The sequence below is a fragment of the Anabrus simplex genome, chromosome 1 (assembly GCF_040414725.1).
Source record: "Anabrus simplex isolate iqAnaSimp1 chromosome 1, ASM4041472v1, whole genome shotgun sequence".
Taxonomy (NCBI): domain Eukaryota; kingdom Metazoa; phylum Arthropoda; class Insecta; order Orthoptera; family Tettigoniidae; genus Anabrus; species Anabrus simplex.
This window is the reverse complement of record NC_090265.1, coordinates 289,366,606-289,386,917: the sequence shown is the minus strand read 5'-3', so window position 1 is coordinate 289,386,917 and position 20,312 is coordinate 289,366,606. Positions and strand designations below refer to the sequence as shown.

At 38.1% G+C, this 20,312-nt stretch overlaps 1 protein-coding gene across 1 annotated transcript in view; it reads left to right on the top strand.

The window, feature by feature from the left end:
• LOC136864159 (dynein axonemal intermediate chain 7) overlaps positions 1-20,312 on the top strand; it is a 658,911-nt gene that overhangs the window by 120,927 nt on the left and 517,672 nt on the right. The window contains exon 6 of the mRNA XM_068226132.1: positions 7,188-7,478. Coding sequence (XP_068082233.1) covers positions 7,188-7,478 — 291 coding nt within the window. The remainder of the gene's footprint in view (positions 1-7,187; positions 7,479-20,312) is intronic.

The window sequence follows — 20,312 nt, the reverse complement described above, 5'->3', positions numbered from 1 at the left end:
TGAAACAGCTGATGGCTTTTCTCCAAAGTGAAGTTGTTAGTGAGGAAAGAATTTCATTAGCAATGAAAGGGTTCAACATTAATACATCCCAAGGGCTCAAGATTAAGGAGGCAAAAAACCAAGGGAAGCCACTGAACCAAATATCCCCACTGCTTCTGCCTTGTTATCTACTGATATTTCTAAAAGACAGGAGTGTGTATTTTGTCTTAAACTTCATTCAAGTTCAGAATGCATTAAAGCTCAACAAATGACTGTGGAGGAAAGAAGGAAAATCTTGAGTAACAAGCACTGTTGTTTTAATTGTTTAAAGAGAGGTCATCAAAGTAAAGCTTGTAAATCCATTATTAGATGTATTGTTTGTGGTGGGAAGCATGTGGTACTAATGTGTTATAAACTTGGTAACAAAGACAAAGAAAGTGTTTCAAAAAATAATTTTGAGGGAGAAAGAAAGTCGATTAGTGAGGATGCCACTCATGTAGATAAGTCTATGGCTAACGTCTCTTGTTCTCCTGAGGTATATTTACAAACTCTGGCAGTTGTTGTTATGGGTAAGAGTAAACAAAAAACAGTGCGAGCGATCATTGATACCGGGTCTACTAAATCTTACATTGTGCATGGCTTAGCTGAACAAATGGGATACCAGTCAGTCGGAAAGGAAACTCTAATACACTCTTTGTTTGGGGGAGTACGTTCCCAAGAGGTAAAGCATGATTGTTACAACATAAGTTTAAGAAGATTAGAGGGAAACTATTCCAAGGAACTGCAAGTTTTGAGCCAAGAAATAATTTGTGAAGATGTTCCATATGTTAGAAATGGTGCTTGGAGTAATGAGATAAAGGATCTGAAGATTTGTTTAACAGACGTACAAGACCGAGGACCCATACAGATTCTACTGGGGGCAGATGTCGCAGGTGAATTGCTTACTGGAAAGACACATCAACTAAAGTGTGGTCTAGTTCTAGTAGAGACTGTTCTAGGGTGGACACTAATGGGAAAAATTATAAGTAATAAACCTAGAAGGGATGCAGCGTCACTGTTGGTGACATCATTGTTTTCAAAACAAACAAAAATTTGTGATCTCTGGGACTTAGAAATTCTTGGAATTACTGATCCTGCAGAAAAGGAATCTACCGTCGAGAAGAATGAACGAGTTAGGAAGAATTTCCTTGAGACTGTGAGGCTGAATGAAGACAACAGATATGAAGTGTGTCTACCTTGGAGCGAGCAACATCCACCTCTTCCGGACAATAGCGAAATAGCTCAGCGCAGATTGGAGACAGTCACAATGAAACTACAAACTGAGCAACATTATGGAGGATACGATGGTGTCTTACGAGATTGGATGGGGCAAGGAATTATTGCAATGGTATCCGAAGAAGAGCTGGCGAATGGCGGACACTATTTACCACATCGACCTGTCTTGAAAGAGAACAGCACCACCAAGATAAGACCTGTATTTGACGCCTCTGCGAAACAGAGGAACGCTCCTTCTCTAAATGATTGTATTGAAAAAGGACCTAACCTTATAGAGTTGATTCCTAGTTCATTACTCAAGTTCAGAGAAAATGATATTGGAGTCATCGCAGACATAGAAAAGGCATTTCTCCAAATAAGCGTCCATCCTAGAGACCGTGACTTTCTAAGATTTTTTTGGTGGGATAAGGAAAGTACAGAAAAGATGAAAGTGTTTCGTCATAATAGAGTTGTTTTCGGTCTTGCATGTTCTCCTTTCTTGCTGTCGGCAACAATAGAATTCCATTTGAACGAGATGAAGAGAGAAGCAGTTGATAACAATCCCTACTTGGTTCCGACAATAGAAAGACTGAGAGAATGTTTCTATGTAGATAATTGTACTACAAGTGTTAACAATGAAGCTGAGCTCAATTCATTCATGAAAGAGGCAAAAATAATTATGGAGAAGGCATCTTTCAACCTGTGAGGGTGGGAGTATTCTCACGACAAAACAACTGAAAACCTATCACAAGTGTTGGGACTCGTTTGGAATAAAGAAAACGATACTATGGAGTTGAATCTGGCACATGTCATTGATATCATACCTGATGTAATAACAGAGAGGACAATACTAAGAGCTGCTCATAGATTATTTGATCCTATTGGTTTTTCATGTCCTGTATCTCTCTGCCCTAAATTAATTCTGCAGGAACTTTGGGCTTCTGAGCTGGACTGGGACACTGAGGTAAATGAATCGACAAAGAAAAGGTTTCTGAAATGGTTGGCAGAACTACCTCTCCTGGCTGAGATTAAGATTCACAGATGTCTGATTGGAAGGCTGCAATCGGTTGAAGATATCTCTATACATATATTCTGCGATGCTATTCAAACCGCATATGCAGCAGTTATATTCTTGCGAGTACAGAGGATTGATAACGTGGATCTACGGCTTGTACAAGCAAAGGCACGAGTGGCACCCAAGAAGAAGATCACCATACCGCGTCTGGAATTATTAGCAGCTACCATAGGTGTTAGACTTGCCACATCAGTGTTACCATCATTAAGGTCAAAGGAAATTATTGTTCATTATTGGAGTGACTCATCGACAGTGTTATCCTGGATAAAATTAGACGAACCTTGGGGAACATTCGTATGGAATAGAGTTCAAGAAATCCGAAGATTATCCAGAACTGAACAGTGGCGACATGTTCCTGGAACCATGAATCCAGCTGACCTGGCATCAAGAGGATGTGATCCAAAGCATTTACTGGAACAGAGATGGTGGGAGGGTCCGAAATGGCTGAAACAATCCCCTACTCAATGGCCCTGCTCCGAAGTTACAAGAAACGATGAAGAAGTGTTCGAAGAAAAAAGAAGAAAAGTCAACACTATGACCGCAATAGAAAATAAGTCAAATACGCAAGAGTGGCACCTCGACTATTTCTCGAGTTTTCGGAAAACAGTTCGCATGATGGGGTGGATCTTGAGATTTCTGCACAATTGTCGACAACAAAAATTAACTAGGATATACGCAGAACTATCAGTTAAGGAGACGACCAGAGCGGAGAAAATTGTGATGAAGTTCATACAAAAAGAGTGTTTTGTAGATGTAAAGGACGAGAGATTTCGCACACTCTGTGTTTTCACTGATGACGAGGGAGTGATGAGACTGAAAACAAAGATAATAGCACGTCGGGATGATTACGCTTTCCGCTGTCCTATTATCCTTCCTGCAAAACATGCTTTAGTTCGTGCTCTCATTAGGGAAAAACACAAAGAGTTATGTCATGCTGGTACACAGATTCTGCTCAGCGGGCTCCGACAGAAATACTGGATCCTCGGTGGAAGAAGAACTGTGAAGAGTGCAATTGCATCATGTGTTGTCTGCCGAAGATACCATGGAAAACATCTTGAAGCGGAACAGGCTCATCTACCCGTTGACAGAGTGAGAGAGGCTTCGGTTTTTGAGATATCAGGGGTAGACTTTGCAGGACCTTTGATTTTGAGAGGAGGAGAGAAAGCCTGGGTCTGTTTGTTCACGTGTGCTGTTTTTTGTGCGGTCCATCTGGAGCTTGTGACATCTTTGGCTACCTCAACATTCCTAGAAGCCTTTCGACGCTTTGTATCCAGACGTGGAAGGCCAGCGATAGTCTACAGTGATAATGGGACGAATTTTCATGGCGTCTGTAATGCCTTGGAGACGATTCAGTGGGATAAAATTATTGAATATAGTTCTGCAAATGAAATTGAATGGAAATTTAATCCTCCCGCTGCACCATGGTGGGGAGGTTGGTGGGAGAGATTGATTGGTGTTCTCAAACAAATGCTCAGGAAAGTTCTGGGAAATTCGTGCTTGTCGTACCAAGAAATGATGACAGTCTTGTGTGACATCGAAGCTGTGATGAATTCTCGGCCGCTTACCTACCTGTCCAATGATGGAAGTGACCTGATGGCAATAACCCCTGCAATGTTTCTGCAAGAGGTCAAGGAGGTTGGAATGCCCGATATCGACATGATAGAAAATGTAAGATTCGACAAAAGATACAGATATAGACAGAAAATAAAAGAAACTTTAAGGTTGAGGTTTAGGAATGAGTATCTTGGACAACTAATTCAGAAGAACCACCATACAAAAAGTCAGTACAAACCCTTCGTGGATGAAGTAGTACTAGTAGACAATGACAACCCCAAGAGACTGAATTGGCCGTTGGCAAGAGTGATGGAAGTTATCCCTGGCAAAGGTGGTGTTGTGAGACTTGTTCGTCTGAAGACTGAAAGAGGGGTACTCGTGAGACCGGTGCAGAAGGTATACCCACTCGAAGTGACATCTGCAGAAGACCATGTCTTCAGACAATTTAAGCTGTGTGAAAAGAAAGAAAGTGACCGAAGGACAATTAAATCATCGACCGATAGCTCCAAACTGAAAACTAGTAGTGGGAGACTGGTGATTAAACCCAAAAGATTTGAGGATTGAGTGATATTTTTTCACAAGTGTTCATTTATTCTATGTGATATTTATCTCAAGTGTTTTTATTTATTTTGAGTTCCAAAAGAGACAAGAAAAGGGGAGAGGTGATCTTGCTGTTTTGTATTGTGTATAGTAAATTCAGTTTTGTATTGTTATGTGGATAAATGATGTGTTGAGTTGTTCCCACAACTCAAGGTGGGAGGATGTTGAGTTTGTAACATATTTGAAATTAAATGTAATATGATGGGGTTGGCAGTAGAGAGAGATGTCTGGGTTGGAGAGGGGGTGTGGGTGTTGAAAAAAAAATGTGAATGGCTGACATAGAGAAGTGCTTGTTTTTTCTCCTGAATAAAAAGTAAAAATATATGACTTCAGCGGGGTGTTTTCTGATTTTTTAATTGGTGAACCTAACAAAATTAATCTCTCTACAGGACAAGGCAAAGAGAAGGCATATCAAAATCAGGAAACCTGCAGACTTTGAAACCTATCGCAACTTGCATAATAAAACCAAACTCGCCTCGAAACAAGATGTCAAACACATGCACTCTTTGTTCAGTAAGAGATCAACTCCATCTGCTTTATGGAGAACAATAAAATCCCTAGGTATTACCAAAAAAAGTTCACAAGTTATATCTTCATTCAAATTTTCAGAATTATAAAATGAATATTTCTTAAAAATTTCACCAGTGAACTCACAGAACATCCAAAAATATTCATGGTTACATGAACACAAATGATTTCTTTCACTTTTCATATATTTACTCTGAGGATATAATCAAAGTATTTAAGGGCATGAATACTAAGGCTGTTGGACCAGATGGTATCTATCATTCCCTCCTAATGAACTGTCCGGCTCCATGACTAAGTGGTTAGCATGCTGGCCTTTTGTCACAGCGGTCCTGGGTTTGATTCCCGGCAGCGTCAGGAATTTTTACCTAGATCCGTCAATCTTTGGGGGAAGACTTTCTTTTTTTATGTCAAGTCTGTGGAGTGCCATATCTTGTTCTTCAGGTAACTTCTTTACGTGTGGTAGATGAACGTTTTGAATATGGAGTAAGCGATCACAAATATTGTAATGCTGTATACTGGCTTCCCATTCCGCACTAATTATTCCCATCCCTCTGACCTTTCTGGCACTATACAGCATTGAATTTCGAGTATCATCTGGCAGCATCATTTTTCCCTTACAGAACTTCTTATAACTTAGATCCCACCATTCACTTTGAAAGAGACCTAAATCAGGCCCGGGATGTGGACCTATTTATGTTCCACGCTTGCCTTACCTGTCATCCAAGTATAAAATAGCTATTGATCGGTGGATTGTCAGAGGCCTGCTATTCGGAGCAAGAGGCACCCTCCCTAATCAGACATCAACCTTCCTAAAAAAAATTAAACTTTCGTTTTGCAAGTTAGTAAAAATAGTAATACAGATACTGAGGGACTTTCTGCAAATCATTCATTTCCATCTATACCTGAGAACTGACCAACATTCCTCCCCCACCAACCCTGGAAAAAAGAAGATAACAGCATTATTGATTAAATTTTCATTGTTTGATATTTCTAAACTCCATTGAAATTGAAACAGTTTTCCAGTTTTCCTAGATCTGAGGGCTGGTTCGAGGTCCACTCAGCCTACATGATTAGAATTGAGGAGCTATCAGACGGTGAGATAGTGGCCCCGGTCTAGAAAGCCAAGAATAATGGCCAAGAGGATTTGTTGTGCTGACCACACGACACCTCATAATCTGCAGGCCTTTGGGCTGAGCAGCGGTCGCTTGGTAGGCCAAGGCCCTTCAGGGCTGTAGTGCCATGGGTTTAGGTTAGGTTAGGTTAGTGGTATGTAGAGAGTTGAAATTTGATTCTCCTTTTATTTTACCCTTTCCTTGCCACTCACAATTCTGATTCACATCAGTGTTTTGCTTCATTTCTTTTTACTAGGGTAAATTTTCTTTTAATGTTAACCCGCACGTGGTCACTAGCCGAAATGTACCGTGAGTGGTCGCGCGTGAGACGTGAGAAGTTTTTAACATTAAATGAGACTTTCTCTCACATTAAAATAAATATGACATTTTTTACAGTTTTGTGTACCATTATTGACATATGCAGCAGGTACACAGACTACAACAAAACAAGATGAGAGTAGAGTTCAAGTGGCCGAGATGAAATTTCTTGGAAGTATCATTGGGAAGGCAAGAAAAGACAGAATTAGAAATGAAGAGATTAAAAAGAAGGTTAGAGTTTCAAAACCACGAGACAGAATAGAAACAAGCAACCTGAAATGGTATGAACAAATAATGGGAATGGGAGAAGCCTTAGTACCCCCTCATTGATGACATAGTCTACCCCAGGGATCATGACCATTCTGTGTTACATACATATTTCTAAAGCTTGCAGTCAATTCACTGATGAATTTTTTGGTGTCCATCCTTTGAGACTGTGTAGCAGCACCAGTAACACAAATCTTTATGGCACACCAATGGATTTTGAATTGGAGATCATGATTGCACACAAAATGTTTTAATGTCAAAAATATGCTTCTTGCAGTGCTGATACTTGTTTCAATTTCTACATCTGGACCCCATTCTTGTGTTGGCCAGCATCCTAACTAATTGAAATGTGACACCCTTTCAAAGGTGTTTCCATCCAGGTTGATGATTAATGTTGCTGATTTTCTATTTGCCTGATTACTAGATTTTTTCTGTATGTTTAAGATACTATTGTTATTAAATAAATAAAAAATACATATTTATTTTATTTTGGATTTCAGATTTGTATGATGTAGTGCAAGCTGAATGGGAGGCTAGGAAGATATTACAGATAAATGTAGATGAAGAGTTTGAGGAGCGTATCAAGAGACGTCAAATGATAATAGCTCAATATGCTGCTTCTGCACGACCCATTACAACAACTAGTGGCTTTGAGACACGTGCTGACAAGAAGGGCTCAAAGTCAACTAGCAATGCACCAGAACCCGAACCAGATTATCCTGCTCTATTGCAAGAGGTGCATGACTTGCCCCCCATCCAAACAGCTGCAGAACGCTACAGGGAGAAAGAAGGTGAGTACTGAATAGAACTTATGGATCACATTTACTATTAATGAAACCGAAACATAACACTTCTTAACACTAGAACCGTGGCTAGGTCATTTGTGACCTAGCTGTTAGTTCTTTCTTCCCTATCTTCTCTGTGTCTCTACCTGGAGTGCTAGATTTTCATGACTTTTCATAAATAAGGGTCTTTAACAACCACACATAATTTAAGTTTTCAGGGAGGGCAAACCCCTGTTTTAAAAAATCCAGATTTACCGAGAACTACAGCTGGGTCAGATTTGACCTGTCATTGATAATAATGTGTTAACACCTGTTCTTCCATTTAGCTTATTATACTTTTAGTCCATGTGTCACCAAGATTCCCCAAGCATAATTACTATGCCCAAGCTGGCAACATTGCATTGGCTGCAGAGGAAAGGAGCGGTACAAAACCGCTTAGTCACATCTGAACAATCGTACAGAAAGGACACTACTCATGCTTTGTTGTGCAATAGGTTATTAGTTTTGCAGTATCGGTGTGTAGATAGTGTGTGAATAGTTGACAATGGCTGCACATCAGTGACTCACTACTGAACAAAATATTATTGATGCCATAAATTAAATTTCCATTGAGGAATCTGAAAAGGAACCCTTGGAATTTTTGTCTGATGAAGGATCACAGCTTGTACCTTCAGATTCATCATCAGAAGATGTCATGCAATTTGAAGCTGTAGCCAATCCTAATAGAGCAGGTATGCATTTCTAAACTTTCATTTCATAATTTATAGACTATAATTTAGATTCTTTGCAAATTTCAGGCCTAAAAGTATTTAGTTTACAGTTTCTTTATCACTGTGATATTTATGTTCAGGGTATTATGTTTATATAGCCTGGTGGATTTTTACTTGCTGTAAATATTATTTTTGGGTGGAAAAAGTAAGACAAACTTTATCTTTGTATCTAATCAGGTCTTGTAATGCCAGGGACTTATTGCAGTTGTCAAAGGGGGCGCTGCCAGGAGCACTGTTTAGTTCCTTCATCGGGAGAGAACGCCATCGCTAATGGTTAAGGAATTGTACAATTTGACGACAACAGAGAGGTGAAATGAGGCTTTGTGTTGACAGCCTGATTCATCTTCCCGCAGGTACAAAAATTGTATCTCCAGATGGCACAACCTGGAAAGTTGGGGTAATTGGTGATGTTAAGCTGGTAGACTTGGAGCTCAAAATGTGTTCAGAGATCATGCTGGACCTACTGCACATGCTAAACGTAATGTGAATGAGACTTGCGTAAGTGCTTGGCGAGTTAAGATCACAGACAAGATTTTAAAAACATATTGTGACATGTACTGAGACTAGGGAATTTGATCCCGGCCCTTATTTCTAATCCCAGGATTTCGGGATTACACTTGGTCAGTCCCGGGATCCCAGGATTGAAGGTTACAAATAAAAACTAAGAAAATCTTACAGAAATCAGCTGTTTAATCAGCAAATCGAAATTTAGACAAAATCGACATATTTTACGGTATACACCTAGCTAATGTAATCACTCTAACTAATGAGACTTAGAGTCAGACTAACCAGATTTAAAGTTACTCAGTCTCCATATTAAAATTATTCTTTTCCAAGAATCAGTGAGATCTCTTTAAACTTCCATAAATGAACCAAAAAAAAAAACTCTTATGTAACAAACTATGCAAATACACTTTGGAAATTAAGAACAATCTCTCTGAACATAGACTAACTAGACGACTTTCATGTAACAACATAATAAGTAGGTAGAAAGTTTCTTAGCAAAAAGTATTTAAAAATAACATTAATCAGTCACATTTCACATTTCTTGTAAATATAAAGAAAACTAATTTAATAAGAACATTCTAATTTGAATTACAAAAATATGATCAGAGAAATAACAACGCGTCCATGTCTCATCACCAAGCCTGCTTTCCAATTTGTTGCACATATATGCAGCTGCTGAGAAAGCACATTCAGTTTCAATGGAAGTTGGAGGAATCGTTAGTAAATACTTATAAGCCTGCTCTAGGTTATAGCTCCGAGTAGAATTTGATGACCCGTATAGGTTCATTTCCTTCTTAACAATTCTGGAAAATTCATTTTTATTTAATGCTTCAGGAGATATAATTTTCATGCTGTTTTATGTTACCAGCTGAAGCTTTTCTTTGAGCGTTGAATCACTTTTTTCTGTATTTGTAGGGTCGACTTGCATACTTTGTTCTTCCTCTTCGTCATTTTTTTTACCATTAATTCTCTCAATTAAAGAAACAATCTGGTTTTTTATCAGGACTTTGCTCAGTCTTTGAAATGTACACTTTATTTCATCATCGAATGCCAACGCCACATTGTCACTATGAGGATTTTGTAGGTAGCATAATACTCCACTCAACTTATTTCTTCGGCGATCTTTCATGCACTTTTGTAAATGTGTCTTGAATTTAGAAGCCAAATCAGAGCTATTGTCATTTAACTGCTTAAAAAGAAACTTAAGGGCAACATCAGCTGTGCATAAATTTGCATCAGCATGACAGATTGCTTCTACAGTTAATTTGACTGGAGCCAAGATTTTAATGACTTCATTGATGAGCTCAAAATTGGACTATTCCAACTGCACGGGATTATTGAAACGCACGGAGAGTTTTGCTTCACGCAGTCTATTTTGCAAATTTTTAAAAATGATGTCAATCCCAAAAATTCCAGGATCCAGAAAACTTAAATCCAAAAACTATGGGATTGAAAAGCAGCCAGGATCCCGAGATTGAATCCTCTAACTGAGACAGAGGCACATTGTATACTGATGTCAGACGATAGATGTCTAAAGATTAAGGAGATGGAAGCCTTTCTTGCTATACTGTACATTTGCAGTGTCATTGGTGCGAAAGGCTTAGAACTGGACTCACTGTGGTCAGAGAAGTGGGACAATCCTATTGTAAAATCAACAATGGCTTGTGATAGATTCAAAGAAGTAATGTGTTTCTTGAGATTCGATGTTAAATTGACAAGGTCAGAAAGACTAAAGGAAGACAAATTTGCCATTGGTATCAGAAAACTGGTACGCCTTCATTGCAAATACCCAGTGTAGCTATATACCTGGAGCATATATAACTGTTGACGAGCAGCACTTCCCTTCTAAATGCCGTTGTAAATTTACACAGTTTATGGCCTCTAAACCAGACAAATATGGGCAGAAGTATTGGATGGTGGTAGACAAAGACTCCAAACATGTCATGAAAACTTCCCATATCTCGGAAAAGATGATGCTAGGCCAAATAACGAGTGCCTTGGTGATTTTGTAGCAAAGAAGTTGTTGGAACCTCATATGAAGAAGGGAAGAAATGTCACATGTGACAATATCTTCACCTCCTTATCTCTCCCCAAAACATTGAAATCAAATGCAACAAGTCTTGTCAGTACCTTGAATAAGGCTTGCAGGGAAGTACCAGTATGTGTGAAAAAGGCAAAACACAATTTGCACAGCACAGTGCTGCTCCAAAAACATGATTCATCATTGACAATCTATCAGGGAAAAAGCAACAAAAATGATCTCATTCTCAGCACTGTGCACCATAATGTGAAAATAGAGCCTGGTTACAAAAAGAGGAAGCTACAGTCACATTTTACAACAGCACAAAATATGGAGTAGATGTGGTCAATCAAATAGCTTGTAAATACTCAACCAAGGCACCAGCCAGGCGCAGGGTAGTTCATTCGTTCTATAACTTTCTGGATTTGGCAGGAATAAATGCCTGGCTAGTGTACAACATGGTTATAATGTAACACCATCATGGAATCTCTTGTTCTTGCATATTTTGTGGTGGGACCCATGGATTGTTGTTCTAGTTATGACATGTCTCTGCCTCTTGCATTTATTTTTCTAGCTGTCATCCATCATGGCTGAAGTGGCGTAGAACTCTAGTCCTGTCTCCTTTTTCTTTCCTTCTCTGGTATTGACTAGCTCCTGGTAAGGTCCTGTGGATGATAACCAGTGCTGTAGCTTGATGACCTCTACCATCTCCTTCATGAGGTCGTATACCAGTCATGATGGCGCTGTTTACCCAACTCCTAATACTTGTTTCATGAATATTGTCTTGACCTATTCTATTCTTTTCATGTCACTTATCTTGAGTTCTTCCCAGATGATTTCTATGCCACATGTTATGACTGGTGTCACTACCATTTTGAATAGCTGCATCACTGTGTTTGTCGATATATTGTTATGTTTGGATTATTGTATGAGGTTCTGATAGCCGCTGCTGCTCTCTCCTGGATATGTTTACCAACAGATGATGTAGTTGTCTTTAGCTTAACTCTGAGAGATATATATTGTCCCCGACTAGGTCTGCTGGTGAACAAGAGACGCCCCAGGGGTGCTCAGTTCACAGGACCGCTGACTTAAAAATAAAATGAAAGTGGCAGGATTGACATAAGGTTTGGAAATAAGAATGTTTTAAATATAAAGAATATATCACACTTTTATTCAATGAAAATAAAATATAAGCCATCCTGACATCTATGATAATGAAAATGATCGCTACTTTACGTTAACTACTATGGCTCTTGATGTGACAAAAAAAAAATACAAACAAATGGGATGGTACACGTAACTTAATTTCCCTACCATTCTAACAGAGTGTTTGAACATAACATTGTTTTTCTTCATTTTAAAACGTTCATTTAGTAATTTAAAGTCGAGTTAATTTAAAAAAATGAGGTCTTGCGTAGTATTCCTCGAACAATCTGGAAAAATGCATTAATTTAAAAAAAGTGTATAATAAAAATATCCAAGATTAATTAATTAATACCTTGACAAAACAAGAGTGAAATTCTGTTCATCAAAAATTTTGTTAACATTGACATGAACATTTGAATTTGCCTTTGTTTTCTACAAGTTAATTCGAGACGTCAAATATACCTGTTCACGTCTTCCTACTTATCTCCTTGTGAGAACTAATAACAAAACTTATTATCGCTTGGTCATTAAATGAACAAAAAATTAGCATTATGACCCTACAGAAAAATCAATAAATAGGGAAAAATATATCCTCAACGTGGAAATCCCATTCACATAACGAATTAACATCATCAAAGTGTCACACATCAGCACAACACAAATGCATAGAAAATAACTGTCTTAACACCAGAAAATCTCTAAATCTACTACTAGCTACTGAAAAATATCAAAGAAAGAAATATCTACAATATTTACACATCATCATCAATCTCGCCACTCTTCCATTAACTCGTTCCAACATGTTAAGAAGATAAAGTCTCCATGTGAGTACGAAATAAGGCATCAAAAAGTGAGCATGCCTGGTTCCGAACTGTAACAGTATTAGAATATTCAATTGAGGATCTATTCTCCCGACCTAAGGTCTTCCAGTAAATTTACCGTACCTTAAACTTAGAATTACTGACTTTCATGAACACTATTAGGATATTATATTGAATTATGGAGTACATCAATCAATATGGACTTGTCCTTATCATCAGAAGACATTATTATGTTAACTACACCTCGTAAAATCTCGAAGATTCCGTATTTCCATTATATCATGATCAACATCATGTATAAAAATACCACTACATTAACATGTGAAAATTCCAATTTCACAAAGACTCATATCGTATGTACAAATTCCTCATAAATCACACGTACGGTACAACATCATAACGACGACCCTAACTCATCGTAACCCATTATCACTCATGTGTAGTCATGAAAATAATAAGGACCTGCCATCGTCCCAAAACAAGTCATATCCTCATCAAATTTGTCTCGATGATTAACTAATCCATTAGTTATCACATACCATATTGTATGTACTCTAAATAAATTCATACACTTGATTCGGAATTAATATCCTGATGACCTGCTATCATAAATATAAGGTTCGAGTAAAAGTCCAATTCCCATGAAAATGTTAAAAATATTAGAGAAATATCACCTCTATAAATTCATCGGACACAGATTAACTCACTATCATAATGAAATTCGTACAATAAGAAAGGATGGTTCCGATAACACATGGATAACTTCAACTGATCCATCATCATCAAACTCGTCAACACATGGTCATGAAACAAGCAAGTATGCAAATTAAGCTACAAGTCCAATCACACCTCTAGAAATAACCAGTGAAATGTTGTAAAAATAAATTAACTAGATATTATAGAACAAATCTAAGGAAAGATGAAGAGTAGAAATAAAGAGCTACATAGAACAGATATAAATAAGACGTAGTCGACTTAACTTATTTGGTTGTCTTCACATCTCGAAGTCCGGGTCTTCAATCACCCATTCTAAGGCGAAAGTCCCTGCATTTCGCCACTGCCGACGCTGGTCATGGGCTTAGAGCTTCATGATGAAATACGTGGAGTCCATGGCACGAAGTTCCATCTTCTTCTGGCGATGATAACGTAGAGGTCCTCTTCCACGTTTACACTTGTGAGGTTGCCGAAACTTGTACCAAATGTGTTAAAAGAAATCCTGAGCACACATGTAATTTAGGATGAAAAGAACACGTACTTTATAAATTTTATCTGCTATTTCGACGTCTGTTTACTGCACTAACTCAAGTCGTAGATTTGCATAATTGTAGAAAGCATCGAACACAGGAATGAGTCCACTATTCCTGATGATAGTATTCCACTGACGTTCTGCGTTGAAATCCGCTAGCAAAGTACACAAAGTGGCTGTAGATAGTAGACCAGGAACATGTCAGCATGTGAGAGCTTGTACTCTTATGATTTGTCTTAAATATTGTGTATGGCACTCGTGGTCGGAAGTGAAGTCAACTCAAGTACTGAATTCTTCTGGGGTTTGATTACATAATTTCACCATCATTTCTAGCCGAAATACCGTTGAAATCAAGTAAAAATTCAGTTTTTAATTTGTATAGTTCACACATGACATTATTAACACGGTTCAGTCAAATATGATTCATCTGAACCTTCATAATTATGCATATCATGCCACCAAAGATATTTATTACCAATCGATGTAATTGCAGATGAACACACTCTGGTTATTTTTATCTCTCGTTCGCTTTTATTTTTATTATTTTTTGTCAGTCAGCTAGCTATCCCCTTCAAGTCAGAAACTGGTTCTCTATCACCTGGCCAAGGCCACATGTGCCTCGCCGACAAACCGAACCCCAGTAGCACACTGACCCATATTCAGTCAGCCGAGACCTGTGTACGGTCACAATATATACTGTATATATTTTGCCAGTTTAAGCCGCGACTAACACATTAGAGACATGAGACACCCTCAGGGGTGCTCAGTAAGGGATTGACATGTTCCAAAAAGAAAAATGGTGTGGATCAAGGAAATGGTCAGATATCAGTGAATAATGAACCATCGAAATACAAATTAATGGTGGATGATTTATTACAAAATAATACCGTCCTAAGAATTATGATTGTGTGAGATGATCACTAAAAGTTTTAATTTTACATTAACTCTTGCTGTACATCCAAAAATTAAAGCAAATGCAATGGTACATGTTAATGAATTCTTATTAATTCTGACAAAAATTGTTTTCATAAAAGTCATATTTTATCGAATATTATTTTGAATGTAAAATTTAATTTTGCTTAGAGAATGATGCTCGTATGCATGTCAAATCATGCCGGAAAATATGGAACAAGATTTTAAATGCTTAAATTACGTGACTGGTCAAAAAGATGAAATACAAAAAAAATTAATAGATTGCTTTTGTCACTTAATTTCACTTTTTAATTATTTCTCCAATTTAACTCGACCTTTCAGTGATTATCTGTTCAGCATAACCTCAGAATACACGTGACTACGTGATAAAAGTAAGCAGAAATTTTTTAAAATTAAATTTAATCTTTAACCATGTGTCATGACCTTAACACAATGCTGAAACTCAGAACAACGATGGTAACACACTCATCAATAATTCACATTAAAATAAAATCACTCAACCTGTGGAAATAACAAAATAAAAATGCACGTAATCATTCTTCCTTTACCATCATCCACTAAGGAAAGAATTGTAACCAACTACAACTAAGGATACTATTTTACAAATATACACACATGTCCACACATTATCTGTCCATTTCATGGAAATGGAAGACACCCATAAATAATGGTTTGCACCTATAAGTAATCCGTCCGGTACCAATTATCGCATGTGCTTCTGATCATAGAGACATGAAGATTCGCCCCCAAATAGCACATAAAATCACCATAATCCATGCAACATTTCTCCACGTGGCACAACGTGAGAGGTACAATAGCAAAAATAATATCACGGAAAAATTCTCGTAAATGACTGGAACCACATATAAATATAATAATCAGACAATGTCCTCCATTAAAAGTATGAAATCAGATCCAAAAGAAAGCTATCCGTATCGTTAGCGCAGCATTAATATGTCAGATGAGTCTGCTCCCTCGTGAAAAATGTAGCAAACACTTTCGGCAAAATATTGGAGAAATAAATTCCGAAGAATAAAATATCACGCGTACACAATCCTCGATATTGTAGTAATTAAATGGAAATGTAATATTCCTCAAAGGTTAGCCAATGGCTGATATTTAAACCAGAAACTTGTCCGATGACATGACTTATTGAAACCCGCATAGTCAATGAGGTTGACATACCGTCATCACACACCTTAAAATCACATAGTAGGATAAAATCCAAATTCAACATCGTATCACACAAGAAAATGATATGGTAAAGATACTAGAAATCTACTCAAACTATTGTTCAATCAATAATCCCTTCAAGAAGAAAGTTAACTACTTATTACCACTACATAGAACAGATAATACCCAGTATAAATGAAATGTCGACCTAACTTGGATGTCTTGATGACCCTGGTCTCCTTCTAGGCTGGATTCATGCCATTTGGACGCTGTCGGCATTGGTTCTATCTTTTAGTACTGCATCCTGATCTGGGCGATGTCTCCGAGGCACACAAATTTCTTACTGTAGGTCTTCATTGCCTTGGCCGGTATCGAACTGGTACTGCTTGATGTGCACTGAAACTTTCACAAAAATGTTAGTACAAATTCCCCACTCGTGGTTTCACAATTGACATGTAATGATACGTACTTTCTTCCTAGACAATATTGACGTCTGCTATGACTGTAGATGGTCTGTTAAACTGCCAAGAAATGACATTGTTCTCCTCGTGGTGCAAGTAACAGCTGTCCAGGTCTATAAAAGACCTCTCTGCGTAGTGAGCTTCTGAGCAACTCCTGTAACCAGCAGATAAGCAAGTGAGAATATTCTAGTTCGGTTTGCCACCTATATTCTGAGCTCTGACGTCATACCTCGTGACTTGATGGACGTCCTGAATTCCTCGACGTTGTAATTAACATGTCCCCTAATTTCTTGTTAAGTAATTTGTTAATTAATTCCACAATTAATTTAATTTCCAAATATTATTTATGCCTTCCTGAAATGTGATATCACAGCTTTTATGCACACTTGTTGGAGAATGTTTATTAAGACGTCGAATCTGAAGTTGTGATATTACAAAAGATTTTGAATGTAATACTTCTCGTGGATGAAGAGTTCAGCAGTATTAAAATTTTTCTCGTCTTCTCTTGCGGTGATAACATTGTCTTTCACCCCTCAACAGGTGATACGAAAAGAATAAGAAAAGAAAGTCACCCCTTTGGATTCCGCTGCCGACACACTGTGCGGAACACATGGCATATAGTCCGGTCACATAAAATTCACTGCCAATTACAATAGAGCTAAAATGTCACATCCACCTCCAGACTAGTTTAAAATTTTATTCCCAATAAAATTTTACTTAACGATCTCATACAACTTATTGTGTGCATTTTCGTCTTAGATCCATTATTATTAATAATCTTGACCATGATGCTCGGGATTGGATCCGTATTGACTTAGTAACAGTAAATATGTTGGAAGATAGTCCGCCTAGTCAATACTATTCATTTATTTACCTAGATGTTAAGGTGAAAGGTAAATAAATGAATAGTATTGACTAGGCGGACTATCTTCCAACATATTTACTGTTAGATCCATTAGGTAGCTCATTGATGAGGTTGTTGAATGAGTCCTTGCAATAACTGTGAGAGTTGGAGTAGTTCGTTTACACAATGACTGTAGCTGCCAGGCGTGCAGGATTTATGCGGCTTTTCTTTCTTCTATTCTCCCGTTGCTTGCTCAGTAACGTTGACACGTGCCGGAATTTTGCCTTCAGATGGATAATACAGTTTTAAATGAGCCGAGTTAAACATGAATTCATGTCCACCGTCCAGGCTCTGCACTTTATAGGCATTGTTGTTGTAGGCTTTAATAATCTTTTAAGGACTGACGTACAAGTCTGCTAATTTTTTCATATATGCGTTCACTAGGCTCAGATAGTGTGGATTTGCAGATCAACATTTAATCTTGTTCTTGTAGTGGTTTGCGGAAAATAACTGTTTTCAGTGCGTTGGGAGTTTAGTTCGATGTGGACCTTTTCTTATTAGAGCCTTCATCTGGCTCGTATGGAGGTGCCTATGGACTTAACTTATTTGATCCAGCTTACTTTCTATATTCCTGGAATGCTATACTTTCCGCATTCATGCAATCCGGATTTACTTCCATATTTTGCATTGTTTGTCTCCACTTGTCCTCTTCATGATTGCTTTTCCGTAGCTCATCGATGTATTTCATACTTTCTCGGTGTCGTTCTTCCATGGTATCTCGGAAGTTCCGATGATTTTGATTACCATTTTGTCGTGAGTGGTTGTAGGGTCGATTTCTTCTGTCCCTTCTAGATCCATTTCGATATCGGTTGTACCGATAGCCTTCCTGTCTCCTATCCTCTCTCCTATAATGTGGAGATAATCTTCTGCGCTCTTCTTCCCTATTCAAGTCAGACCTGTGTTGTGAATGAGGGTAAGAGTACTGTCGATTTGCTCCTCTCCTCCCTGTTACATTTTCCTTATCTCCTGGTCCAGAGATTTCCATGACATTCACTTGCGGATGGTGTGGTTTCGAAGGTCTTTACGCCAGCTGAGCATTGGTATTATCCAGCTGTCGCAAAATCGCATCAGCTTGAACTGCGTTTTGGACATTAGCAGCTATCAAAATGCGTCGTATCTCTAGCGGAAATTGCTTCTCTAGAGCTCTAATTAAATCCGTTTCTGATAATGGAGAGTCCAACTCTTTCATCCGCTTAAACTGTAGGGCGAAGTAATCCGCATAGCGTGTCGGTCCATTAACATTATATTTCCTGGAATATAATTCTAATCTAAGATTTTGTTGATGGTCTGAACTCCAATATTTCTGCAGAAATGCCCTTTTGAAACCTTCAAAATTCTCAAAAGTATAGAGGAACACGTGATACCAATTCACAGCTCCTCCGTCTAAGAATTTCTCCGCAGTTCTGAGTTGTCGATCGGGTGAAATTTTGTTTTCTTTCATGTAGTCCTCCAGCTCATGAATAAAGCCTTTGGGAGACTGTTCCTGAGTGCCGCTAAATTTCCTAGGTTTATCCTCGCCCATCCATATAATATTTATAATTTGAGGAACATTCCCAATTGGTGAACTAGCTATTTCGGGATTGAAAAGATTTAAGTTGACAGGACTTTGTTGACCATCTTCGTTATCCTGTTTCGTCCGAATGTTTACATGTGCCTGTTCTTTGACCGATTCTTCGATCTGGCTCTGGCGATCTAGGATGGAATTTATTAAGACTCCCGTACTTCTATCTTGAAGTTTGAGAATGTTGTGGTCCTTTTCCAGTTTTTTTTTTTTTTTTCATCGGCCGTTTCTCCGACTCCAAGTCTGTTCACTCGAACATCTTCTGCTAGAGTACCGACTTTATCTGTAATGTTTGTTTTGTCCTCATCCATGATTTTCTTTATATCATCGAATTGGAGATTTAATTCCTCAATCTCGATCCTATTCACCTGACAATTACTCTTGACATCCGTGAGATCTTCACTGATTTTTCTAGATCTTTCCTGACATTGCCTATTTCCTTTGCCTGTTCTACCTTAGCATCAGATACCTCCTTTTTTTATGGAGTCTACTTCTTCCCTAACATTGTCCATACTAGCTTTGACAAGGGCTATATCACTCTGAAGTGAGGTGACTTTGCCAGTGAGAATCTTGTTATCCTCTTGTAATTGTTGAGTTAAATGTGTAACCTTTTCCAATGTCTTATTTTGATTTTCCTGACACTCTAGCGCTATGTTATCAATACGACAATATGTCTCTTTCAACTTCGCAAGAAGTTCATCCAGACTTTTCCGTGACTCTTCTTGAGCTTTTTTGTTTTCTTCTTGGATTACCGTTCCCATAAGGTTCATCCGTTGTTCCACCTGTTCTATAGCCACTCTAGTTTCCTCACGAGCTTTCCTATTTTCCTCACGAGCTACTCTATTTTCTTCCATCACTCTTTTTAAAGTGTTCGTGGTTTCCTCACGTGCTACTCTATTTTCTTCAATCACCCTAGTTAAAGTGTTCGTGGTTTCCTCCTGGTTATTGTCCATACGCTGAGTAAGCGCAGCCAACAACGCCCTAATCTCATCCATTACTTATACGGATCAGTTATACAATATGAACCTAGCCAACAGACATCAATAATGCCAAGAATCCCCCTTAAAAGTATGGTCAACAAGCATAAGTGAAATTAAGTGCTTACAACGAGCATCATTCTTTCAGAACGCATGATCCTACTACTATAAAAATGATAAGTAAGTCGCGTAATTTGTCAGAATTTTAAATATAGCAAAACAAGATGGTTCAAAAATGTAAATTTTATAAAGTATCGAATATTACGATTATGATCCACCATGTCAATCCACCGAGCCCCACGGTGAAGGAAGCCAATTAAT